The following is a 13,138-nucleotide window of genomic DNA, read 5'->3' as shown; positions in this document are numbered from 1 at the left end:
AGTTGCAATTCGTAAAAAAGTGGAGGGTGTTTTTGAAAAAGATCCGAAGCTCGCGTGGGTCGACACGTGTCTACCTTTTCCCGTGGGGTGCGGGGAGAACAGGCAGTTCTCTTTAACCATTCCGATTTAACCCCGTTGCCATTTCCTCTAGAAACCTTACGCTTTGTTTCTCCCTAATCGCAACTCCAACCCTAATAATGGCCATGGGTGACTGGTGCTCCTGCATCCAAAGCTTCACACAAGGGAAATGGATAGAAAGTTTGTTGAGACTTGGCTATCACACAAAGAAAACTGGGAAGAAATAACGACCACACTTGGGCTGACGCTAGCCCAAAGTCCGGGATCCTGTATCTGTCAGATAGCAGGGCAGATGCCTTTGGTCGTAGGATTTCCTCCTGATGTGGATATATCCTATTATGACTTACGAGTTGGATTAGTGTAAGTTATGCTTACTCCTGAACTCACCCCCACACGCTTCGTGGTTAGACACATGCGTAATGTGGCCAATCGGTGGGAACTGATGAGCTCAAACGGAGTGGCTTGAGGAATTCAGACACTCCACTCGCCAGTTTCAGCTCGGAAAGCTTCAGGGATTTCAGCAGGAAAAAAAAAGAAATAGTACAAGCTCAGCCCTGTCGGCTAACGCCGCGAAACCTGACCGGAAGCTCATCGGAAACGCACAAGATTTGGCAACAGAACTTTGGTTTGCAGATCGCAAAATTCTTCTCGATCCACCCGATTAGCATTGGCCTTTCCGCCTTTTCTTGTTGTGAGCCCGACAAAGCACCATGCCAAACAAAGGCGCGGTTTGGGAGGGCTTCACCGGCGGCTTCACGAGCGGCTTCATGTGAAGCCCTTCCAAACATTTGTTTTAGGACCGGCTTCACGTGTGAAGTCGGTTCTGAAGCCGTCGGCGGCTTACACAGGCAAGGTGAAATCATGAAATTGTGGCTTCACACGGCTTATACATCAATATAACAAGTGAAGCTATTTTGACAAACATTTTCTAAAACGACTCCAACTCCACCAGAAAAGCCGCTCCATCTGAGGAGTCAGAGCCGGAGCTGTTTTTGAAAGAGCCGAAGCCCTTCCAAACCGGGCCAAACACGCGCACGCGCTCACTTCCCCCCTCTCTCCCTCCGTGGTTGGTTGCTTGCTTCCACCAGGCAGCAAAGCTCCCCACCCAGGCAGCTGAGCCGCCTCCGTCCTCGTCGAGGAGAGAGAAACGGGAAGGGGCAGCACGAGCACGCGCAATTGCTGAGTTGCTACACACATCGCAGCAGTGCGCACCACATCCACACACGCCCGCCCGCGCCGGGGGATGGAGTGACAAGCATCGGGTTGCTTCCGGCGATGGCCATTGCCAGCCCCGCCCCATCTCCTTCGTCATGCGTACAAGCCATCCCCACATCACCCCTCCACCACCACCTCCTCCTCGCCTGACGACACCCGCGCCGGCACCGCACCGCGGCCGCTCCACAAATCCATCCCCCCTCTTCCCGGCCCCGGGCATTCATTCTGCTTGCTTCCCCGAAACGTCGCGCTTGGTCTGACGCAACGCGCCTTCGATCCCCCCGAGATAAAGCTCGCCGCTTTCCGCCCGTTCCGCCAAATCCAGTTCTTGATTTTTTTTTTCCTGAGCTCTCGGAATTTCTCTCTTGTTTCGGTTCTCTGGAACCCCTTAGGTTGCTAGAATCCTTGGGTTCTGCCAATGCTCGCTGATTTGATCCGTTCTAGTTGCAGAAACGTCTCTTGATTGGTCCTAGATTTCATTTTATCCAAAGGGGAGAAACTCTTCTTCGCTTTTGGGGAGTTTCTGATTTGAGTGTGTCACCGCCGTCTTTGCTCCCGGCAATGGGGAACAGCAGCAGCAGCAGCAGCGGGAGCCACAGGCGTCCGGAGGCCGCGGAGCCGGCGCTGCCGCCTGAGGCGGCGCCGGCGGAGGAGCTGAGCTCGTACGAGGCGGCGTGCCGGTCGGACCCGGAGCTGCGCACGTTCGACACGACGCTGCAGCGGCGCACGAGCCGCGCCATCTCGACGCTGGCGGTGGGCGTCCAGGTGCGGTCCTTGTCGCTGGACTCCCTCCGCGAGGTCACCGGCTGCCTCCTCGACATGAACCAGGAGGTGGTGCGCGTCATCCTCGACTGCAAGAAGGACATCTGGAAGAGCCCCGAGCTGTTCGACCTCGTCGAGGACTACTTCGAGTGCAGCCTCCACACCCTCGACTTCTGCACCGCACTCGACAAGTGCCTCAAGCGCGCCCGCGACTCCCAGCTCCTGCTCCACGTCGCGCTTCAGCGCTTCGACGACGAGGACGACGCCGCCGCCGCGCCCTCCGCCCGGTACGCGCGCACGTTGCACGAGCTGCGCCAGTTCAAGGCAGCCGGGGACCCTTTCACGGACGAGTTCTTTGCCGCCTTCCAGGCCGTGTACCGGCAGCAGCTGACCATGCTGGAGAAGCTGCAGCAGCGCAAGCACCGGCTCGACAAGAAGATCAAGACCATCAAGGCGTGGCGCCGGGTGTCAAGCATCATCTTCGCAACCACGTTCGCAGCCATGCTCATCTGTTCGGTGGTTGCTGCAGCCATTGCTGCCCCACCTGTCGCTGCAGCATTGGCCGCGGCTGCTGCAATCCCGCTGGGGTCTATGGGGAAGTGGATCGATTCGTTGCTAAAAGGGTATCAGGACGCGCTCCGTGGACAGAAGGATGTGGTGAGCGCAATGCAGGTTGGCACCTTCATTGCCATCAAGGATTTGGACAGTATCAAAGTCCTAATCAACCGGGTGGAGGTGGAGATCAGCTCAATGATCGACTGCGTAGAGTTTACTGAGCGGGATGAAGAAACGGTGAAATTTGGGGTGGAGGAGATCAAGAAGAAGCTGGAAAATTTCATGAAGAGTGTTGAGGATCTTGGGGAGCAGGCAGACCGGTGCAGCCGAGATATTCGTCGGGCAAGGACGGTCGTGCTGCAAAGGATCATCCGGAATCCAAACTGAAAAAAAAGAAGTGGAATGATGTAAGGTATGAATGTGTTAAGATATATTCATGTACTCTGGATAATATTGTGATGGAATGTACATAAGAGATACGCCTTGTAGAAATATGTAGATGAATCAAATTATTTCATCGTCCTGGTTCATGTTTCTTTGCTTTCGTACTTCGTAGCTCTTTTTCTCCCATTCGTACTGTGCAAGATTTTTGTTTCGCATTACTATAAGTTCCCTACGTGTTTTGTTTTGATCAGTTATTCAATTCTAGCTGTAAGTAAATATATTATAAAACTATACTCCTTGCAGTGCTAGTATTAGACGCAATTTGGATCATGATTATGATCCAAAGAGGTCATCTGAGTAAGCACTTAACAGTCCAACTATTGCATTTATCTTCCACTTTTCTTGAATTACCCATAAGTCCAGATTTTTCAAGTCTCTTGAGAAAGAAAAATATGAGAAAGGCTATTGTCTAGGCCACCTGGTTGTTGCCATGTTTCAGACGTGTAGGTGTTGTCTCTGTTCTTTTCTCAAGTCATCCATGCTTCTAAGTGAAGAGAAATTTTTTAATTCAGAAGTTCTGTGGTCTAAGAGAACTTCTCAGTAGTGCCCCCCTTGTCTTTCTTTAATGCAAAACAGTTGTTAAAATGCTATGATCCTAAAACGTATTGAAATGTTAGAAAAATATTTTAAAATTGTCATCCACTAATCAAAAAGAATCATTCTATCTTCTGTCAGGTTTATGTAAATTTATTTAACTCATAGCCCAATTACGACATCCTTTTCTTTCCATTACTTTTTTTCTTTCGCCTTTTTTCTAGGAAGCGAGTATCACCCCTTTTCGATTATTGAGATAACAGAAACACAGAATCATGTCTTACAGTCAGAGAACTAGATAGGACAGCAGAGATGCTAGAAATCTTGAGATGATCCTGTGTAACCTTTGACAACATTCATGCCCAACTATGTACACTCCTTGTTAATTCTGTTCACATTATTTTCAATGTACATTTTAATTTCTTGCTTTTAAATTATTTCGTACTTGTTTCTTTAGAGCACGTTATTGTTCACGATGATGGCATTTTATAACACTAGAAGTATCTGCACTTATTTTTTTCTAAATTCTGAATTTCTGCATGGGCTCCATGATGTCTTGTATAATTAAATGACTAGCAGTTATTGCATGATCTATGCAATTCATTTGATAAGATAGCCCCCATTTTCAGAAACGTAACAATTGTGGCAATGGTGGTCCCGAAAAGCTGCTCTACAGTTCTTTCAAAATTTCCAACGATGAGAATAGCAACTCTTTTTTTCGTCCTTCTACAACGCCATAAGGTCACGTTTTACATTGGGGTTACCTGTTACCTCATAGGAACGCATGGAATTGGTTGTTCATTTACCATTTACTATCTTAGAATTCATGTATGGGTCAGAATTCAGAACTGCTAAGTTTTGTTTGAAATGGCTTGAAACCTTGCATCATTCAAAATTATTTTCAAGATATATATTTGGTTGTTTTTTGGTTGCGCCACTGTCATGTACAATTTCCTATGAAATTAGTGGTCAATGAAGAAAGTCTTTGAACTCATGTTTCCCATGGTTTTGCAGGGATCGGTGACAGTGATGCGCATGAAAGGGTCTGCGGCTTAGACGAGGAGGCAAACAAAGTGATGATTGTCCTAAAGCAACAAATAATGCTCGTGGACTTGTGTGAAGAAGAATGAGCATGACTAATTTATATGTTCCCTGTCCAAATATCATATTTATGGTTAAGATCACCGGAATGATTCTTTGTCTCCATTTTACCTTATTTTTAGGACAGACTCCACTGTTCTCTGGGCTGTATCCCTAAATCTGTGGCTTAAAGCTTAATAACCGCAGGGGGAGATGCTGTGTGGATGTGGCACTGGGAGTGTTGGTGCCTGTTTCTTTCACCTCTGACATTCATTGGAAGCCAAAGAGGTTTACTGCTGGCTTGTGCACTGTTTCTGAATAAAGCGATATTGTATTGTACTGTACTAATGATTGGTTGCTGGTTTCCTTGGCGCCCTACTGTGAATGGCACCGACCTGATTCTAAGCTGGATAGATAGATAACCATAGTGAAAATGAATCTGGTAAATTTGCTTATGGTTGTATGCTTGCATCACATATTCACATCAACAACATCAGGAAATAAAATAAAACCGGCACATAGCTCCTGACAGGTGAAGTTGGCCGGGCCGGACCGGTAGTCGCGTGTTGGCCCGGCTCCGCGACTCGCGAACCCGTTTGTTTGTGCGCCCGCGTCAGCGTGATTGGCTGGCAACCAGCCCAGGCCGATTTGTTCTTGTGTCGAGTATCCCCTGGGCTTTTTGTTTTTGAAATAAGAGTATCGCCTGGTTTTTTTTTGAAATAAAAGTATCCCCTGGGCTTGAGGTAGCCGTAGCCCGGTAGGCGGTAGCCCCTAGCCTGGTAGCTACTCGAGCTGGAACTCTAGCAACGTGGCGCGGCTCGATGCTCGAACCCTATGTGGCTTGTCAGGTGCCAGCTCACGCCCGGGCAAGGTTAACCTAACCGTTGGGAACCGGTCCGGTTCCGGTTTCGGCCGGTACCCAACCAGCCAAAATTCAAATTTTAAATTTGAATTCAAAAAATAAAAAATTCTCAAAAAATTCCTAAAAATACTTCAAGGTGTGATGAATCTAATGGTGTCAAATTTTCTCAAAAATTCATTCATTTAGTATAGTTTGTGGGAATTTAAAGTTAAATCAAAAAAGAAAAAGAAAAAAAATGGGCCGGCCCATGAAGGCCCACCGATCAAACCGGTCAAACCGGCCGGTAAACCGGTTGCCCGGAAGCTTTTGAATTTCAAACCGGTCAAACCGACCGGTAAACCGATAAAACCGGCCGGTAAACCGGTCAAACCGGCCGGTAAACCGGTCGGAACCGTTTGCATGGGAGCTTTTGAGTTTATTTGAATTTGGATTTGAATTCAACCGGTTTCCACCGGTTACCGGCCTAACCGGTCCGGTAAACCGGTACCGGAGGGCGGCGGTTAGGCCGGTCCGGTCGGATTTTAAAACCCTGCGCCCGGGTCTTTTCTTTTGCGGATACTCCTGCCGTCCTGCGGCTCGGCTCGACCGCCGCATGCGATGCCACGCCCGCCCCCCGCACGTGGCTGGCTACAGGAATCCGATGTGGGCAACGAGGGTGTTCAGTTGTTGTCTCGACTTATTTCGATTTATTTTCTCTCATAAAATATTATTTATTCTACTAACTCTATATTATTCATGCGATCAGCCCAACAGCGGTTACAGCACTGCCGCCGCTGACAGAATCAACAACAAATCCCCGCACGGGGTTACAGCACCCTGAACACGGGAGCCGAACAGCTCCGCCGGCCATCCCATCCGCTGCATTGCACGTGCCATGTCTGCATTGCTCTACGACTAATATTCCGCTCTCAAAGCAGCGCGAAGCCATTCAGGGCGCTATCAGGATCACCTGATCAACTCCAACGAGACTTGCCAGCAGTGCCACTGCCAGATCGGTCAAGAAATCCGCGCCGCTATCTGAACATTCCACAAAGAGTAAAATGCATAGGTGATACATAAACTTGTCTTGCTATGTCATCTAGGTCCTCAAACTTCTAAAGTGCATTTTCAAGTCCTCGAACTTGCTAGTTGTGCCATATAGGTCCAAATTGTCATAACTTACACGAAATAGTCACTGGGCAATGACATTGACCTGACATGTGGGGCCCTCTTGTCAGCAGGGTCAACGACCCCACCTGTCATAGGGACAGATGCAGGGGCGGCGCTTTGACCGGCGAGAGCTCGCCGCCGGCAAAGATTCCGGCAACGGGAGCACCACCATCGGACTCCTCTCGATCTCTAGCATCTAACCAAGGGATGGGGGGCAAACGTGGCCCCAAGCATGAGCGGCGGCGGAGAGGGGGCACAGCGGCGCTAGCCGCTGGACGGCGGCGTGCTCGCCACTGCCAGTGAGGACGCGATAGGGGGGCGTGGACTGTAGGTGCATGCGCGGGACCTGGGCTCGGGTTCTGGGGCGCGGTAAGGGAGGCAAGGGGCGCAGGCCTGGCCACGGCCGGCGTGGTGGTCGGCCAGCGAGGTCGGCCAGCGGCGGGCAGGGGCGGATCCGTGGCCAGAGTAGCCTGCGCAGCGCCTCACCGTCGCGTTCAAGCACCACCGCAAGGCGGTGGACATCTTGTTGCCGCGCTCGGGTTCCTCGCCGATAGTGTGTAGACAACGACAAAGCTCTGCCACCCGCCTCACCGAGCACCACGACGGCCATGGCGACCGCTGAGACCCGGGCCGCGGCACTGCTCTTCTCCTGCTCCGCGGTAGCGTTCCTCCTCCTCGCCCACGCGGCCCTCTCCAGCTGCCGCACCGGCGCCCCACCGATGTCCTGCTCGCCGCGCTCGACCGCCTCCACCCTGACGGCCACAGCCTCCTGGACCTCGCCACGCGAAGGAACATGGTCCTGTCTACCACGCCATCCTCATCGTCATCCTCATGGATGCCGGCGCGACGGATTTGGGAGGAGGTGGTCCGAGGCGATGGGGAACGCCCGGCGGAGCAGTGCCTGCGCTCGGTTCTGTTCTTGCCTGGCGCAAGGAAGAAGGAGCAGCAGAGAAATCGTGGGTCCCACATTAGGTCCATGTCATTGCCCAGTCAACATGCCACTTAGACTGTTTAATATAAGTTATGAAGATTTGGACCTATATGGCACAATTAGTAAGTTCGAGGACTTGAAAATGCACTTTAGAAGTTTGGGGACCTAGATGACATAGTCGGAGAAGTTCATATACCGCCCATGCATTTTACTCTTCCACAAACCTGCACGCATCATTGACATCAAATGGAACGCCGCCTCAGGGACGACGACGCGGTCCTTTATTAATTTGAGTAAATTCCCTCTACGCCATTGTAAAATTGAGTTGATCCCTTATGTGCCATTGAAAATTAGCTCATCCCTTCTATGCCATCATTTATAATTTCCCATCCCCTCCATGCCATTGCTGTTAACTCTCCCTAACAGATCCGTTAAAGCTTATGACGAAAAGACCAAAATAACCCTACATAGGATGAAGCATATTTCTTACATCCTTCTTCTTCCTTCTTTGAACAGTAAGCCCTCAATCTCTCTGGATCACTTTTCTCAGTATTATACTCAAATTCATTCTTTATAGCATGCTGAGGAAGAGCCAACCTAAATTGTGAAATATTGGGATATAGGCTGCCTACGCTCATTGGAGGATCATTTGGATCATATGCTACATTGGGCTTAGGTAGCACAGGATCTTTTCCAATCAGTCCATCCTCTTCCTCATACTCCTTATCAGATTCAGATCCAGATTCAGAATCAGATTCACTTTGCGCACCCAAACCACCACCCTCCACATGTGTTTTAGGAGCAGCATAGTACACGCCTTCATCATGAACTCCCACATGTTCTTTGTGTGGTTTAGGATTTGGCAAGAAGCCATCATCATCATCATCAGGTTCATCACTAGGTTCTACAGGTTGTTTGCTAGTTGTTGGCTTACTATGTTGGCTGGATACATGCTCGGTTGATTGGCTTTCTGCACCAAGAGATGGAGCAGCAAGAGATGGGGTGCAAGGGATATCAAGTCCCGCTGAAATTTCTGGATGGCAGCACTCAGCGATCGGCACATCTCTAGGTTCAGTGTATGTAATGGTCATGCGCACCTTTTTACTATCAACATGTTTGCTAAATATTGCAAGCAATTCCTGATCTGTTCTCACTTCTGAATATTTTTTGACATCATCATAATAAAAGACATGCACTATTTCCTGGTATCCATGAGGGAATTGATCCACAATTTCTCGTACAAAGTCCTTGAAATTGCATAGATCAAAGTCCACGACTTTGCTGAATCTATAGCATGGAATATCCTTTCTACAGATTCTAAGATTGGCTTTGAGATGGATATCTAGCAGAAAACTGGTCTTAGGGTCCATCCTGTTAATGAAGGACCATCAAAACTAATCGTTTCTGGTTCTAATTCAGATAATTAGGGGATAAAATTGGGAAACGAAGTAAAAAACTCACCCTTCAGTAAGCCAATCGGAGTGGTTTCCTTGTGTTCCCATCGCGGCTGGTCAGTGCATGCGCCTGCGCGGGGTCAGTGCATGCGCCGCGCCCGCCCAGCTCCCACAGGCGCCGCCCAGCGCTCGTGCCCGCACGAGGAGGCCCGTGCGCGGGGCATGCGGGCCCGCGCGAGGGAGGAAAGGCGCGCCCGCCAAGATCCCGCAGCCGCCGCCCAGCGCTCACGCTCGCACCCGCGCGAGGAGGCCCGTGCGACGCGGGGCCTTCGCGAGGGAAGCACGGCGCGCCCGCCCCGCTCCCGCGGCCGCCGCGCATCGCGTTCACTGTGCCGGTATAGTTTCCCAACTCTTCCGCGGTGAACGCACATGCGGAGCAGCGGAGGTTTCGGTTCCGTCTCCAGTCTCCATGATGGGCGTAAAGCTGCCGCCACTCGGCATGATGGCCCGGCCGGCGGCAGGGGCCGGGGTTTTGCATTGCGTTGCCATTGCGTCTCCCCTATGCACTGCGCTTATCTCCATACAGCATGCATGTATGCGTGCCCGATCGTTGAGTGCGCGCGAGATGATTCTGTCCGCGATTCGGATAGGCCCCGGAATTGACGATTCAGAATCAGAATGGTTAAAATCTACCCCACTGTGCTCTCTCCACCGCGTTTCACGCGAAAAAGGTAACGCGTGTCGCGACCCCGCGAGCTTTGTCCTTTTTGCAAAACAACCCTCATGTTTTATGTAAATTTCAACAAAATCCAACTCGTCCGATCCCTACAGTTACGACGTTCATATATTTTCCATTCAAGCCCTCAAGTTGATGTTTATTTGAACACGAAGAAGGAAAAATTCGATGAGCTATTGTATTTACAAACACTCCCCCACTAGGAAATTTTACAGAATGCCCCTCCCGCAGCCTCCAAACCCTAACCCCATCTCCCTCCTCCCCGTCTCCCCGCGCCGCCCTCTCCCTCCCTCTCCTGCTCTCTGACGCCGCCCTCTCCCTCCCTGTCTGCTATCTCCCTCCTCCCACTGCCGCCTCCCCTCCCCTTCTCCCTCTCCGCCTGCCTTCGCCGGTGCTCCTGCTCAAAGCCGCAGCCGTCCGCGCGCTCCCGCGGGAACCGGATCAGATCTGGATCCGGCGCGGTACAGGGCTTGGAGGGAGGAGGGCGGCGCGCACAGAGGCAGACTGCGGCGTAGGCGGACGCAGGCTGGAGGTGGCCAGCTAGCTGGCGCGGAGGTTGCTGGGAGCACCCATGCGCATGGAGGCAGGCGGAGGGGGCCGTCCCGGAGCCGGCAGGCGTGGAGGTGGCCGGTAGCCTGTGGCACCCGCGGAGGCGGGCGGGAAGCGCCGGCGGTCTTCGAGCTCGTCGCGGTCAGACTCTCCCTCTCATCCGCCTCCTCGATCCCCATCACCATCCCCGCAGTTGCAGAGCCCCGCGCCGAGGTCAAAGATCTTGGCAAGATCCGTGACGTCCTGGCGGTCCGCGAGCCGCGTGGCCCCTCGCTGCAGTCACTGCCGCGCTCCGCATCCGCTTCTGCAGCCCCGACGACCATGAGCTCCTCAGCCGCGTCGAGGAGCCGCTCGACCCCGCCCTCGCCGACGACCCCGCACGACTCGGTGGGGTCAACTCAACTCCACTGTGAGCTTCAACCAGGTCAGCCCGCTCAGGTGACGCCCCCACTTTGACCTCCTAAGATTCGAGCTCTCCCTGTCAACTCTCTTACAATCTATGCTGATTTCAGTCGGTTTAGATTGGATCTTGCCTGCTTCATTCTTCATGAAGCCGATGATTGTTGCGGACGGATCTCATTAATTGGTAACCGGGAGCATATATATATATATATATATATATATATATATATATATATATATATATATATATATATATATATATATATATATGCAGGCAGACGTTGGGAAATCCTGGTCTGTTTTAGTTGTTTGTTGTGGAATCCTCTCTCTTTTTTTATCACTCACATGGCAGCTTACGATTCCTACCTCATTGCTGTCATGACATGGATAAATGTAGTCCTCTTCAATGCCCTTGTTATATCTGTAGCAATATTTTGTTACATTGAAGGTATGATTTATTGTTGCAGGTATACCTATATATGAATGAAGAAAACAAATATTTTGCATTATATCTTGCAAAATATATTTGAGATGCTTGCCTGACTTTTAATTTGTTCATTGTTGCCTCATCTGTTCATGTGTTCTGGTATCTATTTTGTCATTTAACCTAGGACAGTCTCCATTTGGAATGTAACTTCATATTTTCCTTTTGTTGCAGTGCAGACTTGTAGAAAGCTAATGAGGTGAAAACTATGCTTTGGCAGCTGGTCAGCGTGATGAAACCGCCAAACTTGAGGTGCATTAGTTCTGTCATTATTATGTTTTCAAACCAAAATGATTATAATGTTCAATACCTTAACCTGAATTTAAATGTCATAATAAGAAATAATATTACCATCTCCTTTATGGTTCATCAAATTCTGTTGAGCTGCGGTTTTGGTGATCTCTTTCATATTTAGTTCCTTGTCATCATTGCAGGGATGGATCATCAAGGAAGCTTTTGGGAAGCTGAAACTAGAGCACGTTGTGATTGGGAACAGACAGTAGTTTGAACAAGAAAGAGTAAAAGCTTAATGTTCTAGAGGTAACACTGCTGGTGTTTTTAGTTTTCTTCATATTCGCGGCACCAAACTGGACAGCATCAAAGTGAATACAAATGGGAAATCATTGTCACTGGTGATATGCCTTTTCCATCTTAACGCAGGAAGGGGAGCTGCTGGCGCTGCTTTGGGATGAGCAGGCAGAGAAAGACAGGATGTTCCTGACCGACGTCAGCGGCGATCTGTTGAAGCTGATGGATCTACTAGATGATCCTCTTGTAAATATGCAGGGCATATCTTCTCAATTACCCTGCCAGGATGAGAAAATTCTTATTATCAGCATCAATAGTTTGAGCAAGGTAATCAACCCACTAAGTTTCCTATGTTTCTCATGTTTGCAACCAGTTTAAAGCTGCACTACGAGCCTCAATTTGGCATCTGCATATTCATGGATTGAACTGGGAGTCAAATAGTATTTAGATGCATGTGTACAGCTCATTGTCTTATGTTGACCCGTGTTATGAGTTAGGTGAGGCGTACAACTACCTTATCTTTCCCATATCGCATATTGCTAATCTTCGTATTTGCAGCTTGTGAATCGATTGTCACAGGAAACCCTCATATGGGAAATGAGTCAATATCTCTTCCTGCACTTCTGGATGCTTTTAAAAACCAGAGCTCGTATGGTGCACGCCTCGAGTTTCAATGCCACTGCAGCGTGGTCCGGCCAATGCTGGTGCATGGGCAGGCACAACAGCCCAGCTCGGACGCAACATGGACCGCTGCGGCCTAGAGCAGTGGGCAGGCAAGGCAACGAGGGCACATCGCGGTGGGTCGGACCCGGCTGGTGGCAAGAGGGCGGCGCGGCAACATGCTCCCGGTCAAGTTCGAGCTCTAGCCAACACGCCTGATATGGGACACCTATGATGGGAATGGGAGTGTATCCACATTGTTCAAATGTTAGCATACTAATGATGTATTTATTACCATACGTTGTGATTTTGTATTGAATTTATTATATATCATGCACACCATTTGTCATATTTCATTATCGTTTACTTATGTCTAATTTCACATTTTATTACCTTTGATTTACTTATATTTGATTGTTTAAATGGTAGGGCGTGCATCGCGCGACTAATGTTCTAGTTCACAAAAAGGCAATGCGGGGGGGGGGGGGGACCGTATTGTCCCCGGACACTTCAGAGAACTGTGTGCAAAGGCTTTGGGCTTTGGGTTTGGGACGCAGCTGGTTGGGAGGCCTGATCAACAATGATATTGGCTTTGTTTGGAACACGCTAGGATTCTAGCACGCGCATTTCTCGAAAAAAAAATCTCGAATGCATGGAGTACTAAATGAAGTCTATTTACAAAACTTTTTTTAGAGATGGGTGTAACTTTTCGCGAGGAATCTAATGACAGTAATTAATTGATAATTGACTACAGTGATGCTACAATAACTATCCT

At 49.7% G+C, this 13,138-nt stretch overlaps 1 protein-coding gene across 2 annotated transcripts; it reads left to right on the top strand.

The window, feature by feature from the left end:
• Positions 1–1,122: 1,122 nt before the first annotated feature.
• LOC120646973 (UPF0496 protein 1-like) lies at positions 1,123–5,016 on the top strand. 2 transcript variants are annotated; one of them, XM_039923542.1, is made up of 2 exons: positions 1,123–3,017; positions 4,603–5,016. In XM_039923542.1, the coding sequence occupies exon 1, from the start codon at positions 1,855–1,857 to the stop codon at positions 2,995–2,997; it is 1,143 nt and encodes a 380-aa protein (XP_039779476.1). In that variant the 5' UTR covers positions 1,123–1,854; the 3' UTR covers positions 2,998–3,017; positions 4,603–5,016. The 2 variants fall into 2 exon arrangements, with proteins under 2 accessions (XP_039779476.1, XP_039779475.1); XM_039923541.1 differs by having other exon boundaries at positions 1,126–3,022.
• Positions 5,017–13,138: the final 8,122 nt, after the last annotated feature.

The sequence above is a fragment of the Panicum virgatum genome, chromosome 9K (genome assembly GCF_016808335.1).
Source record: "Panicum virgatum strain AP13 chromosome 9K, P.virgatum_v5, whole genome shotgun sequence".
NCBI classification, from domain to species: domain Eukaryota; kingdom Viridiplantae; phylum Streptophyta; class Magnoliopsida; order Poales; family Poaceae; genus Panicum; species Panicum virgatum.
The sequence above is the reverse complement of the archived record's forward strand: the minus strand, read 5'-3'. Positions and strand labels throughout refer to the sequence as shown.

Coding starts and splice junctions, on each gene's coding strand:
- LOC120646973 (XM_039923542.1), top strand. CDS start 1,855: ATGGGGAACAGCAGCAGCAGCAGCAGCGGGAGCCACAGGCGTCCGGAG.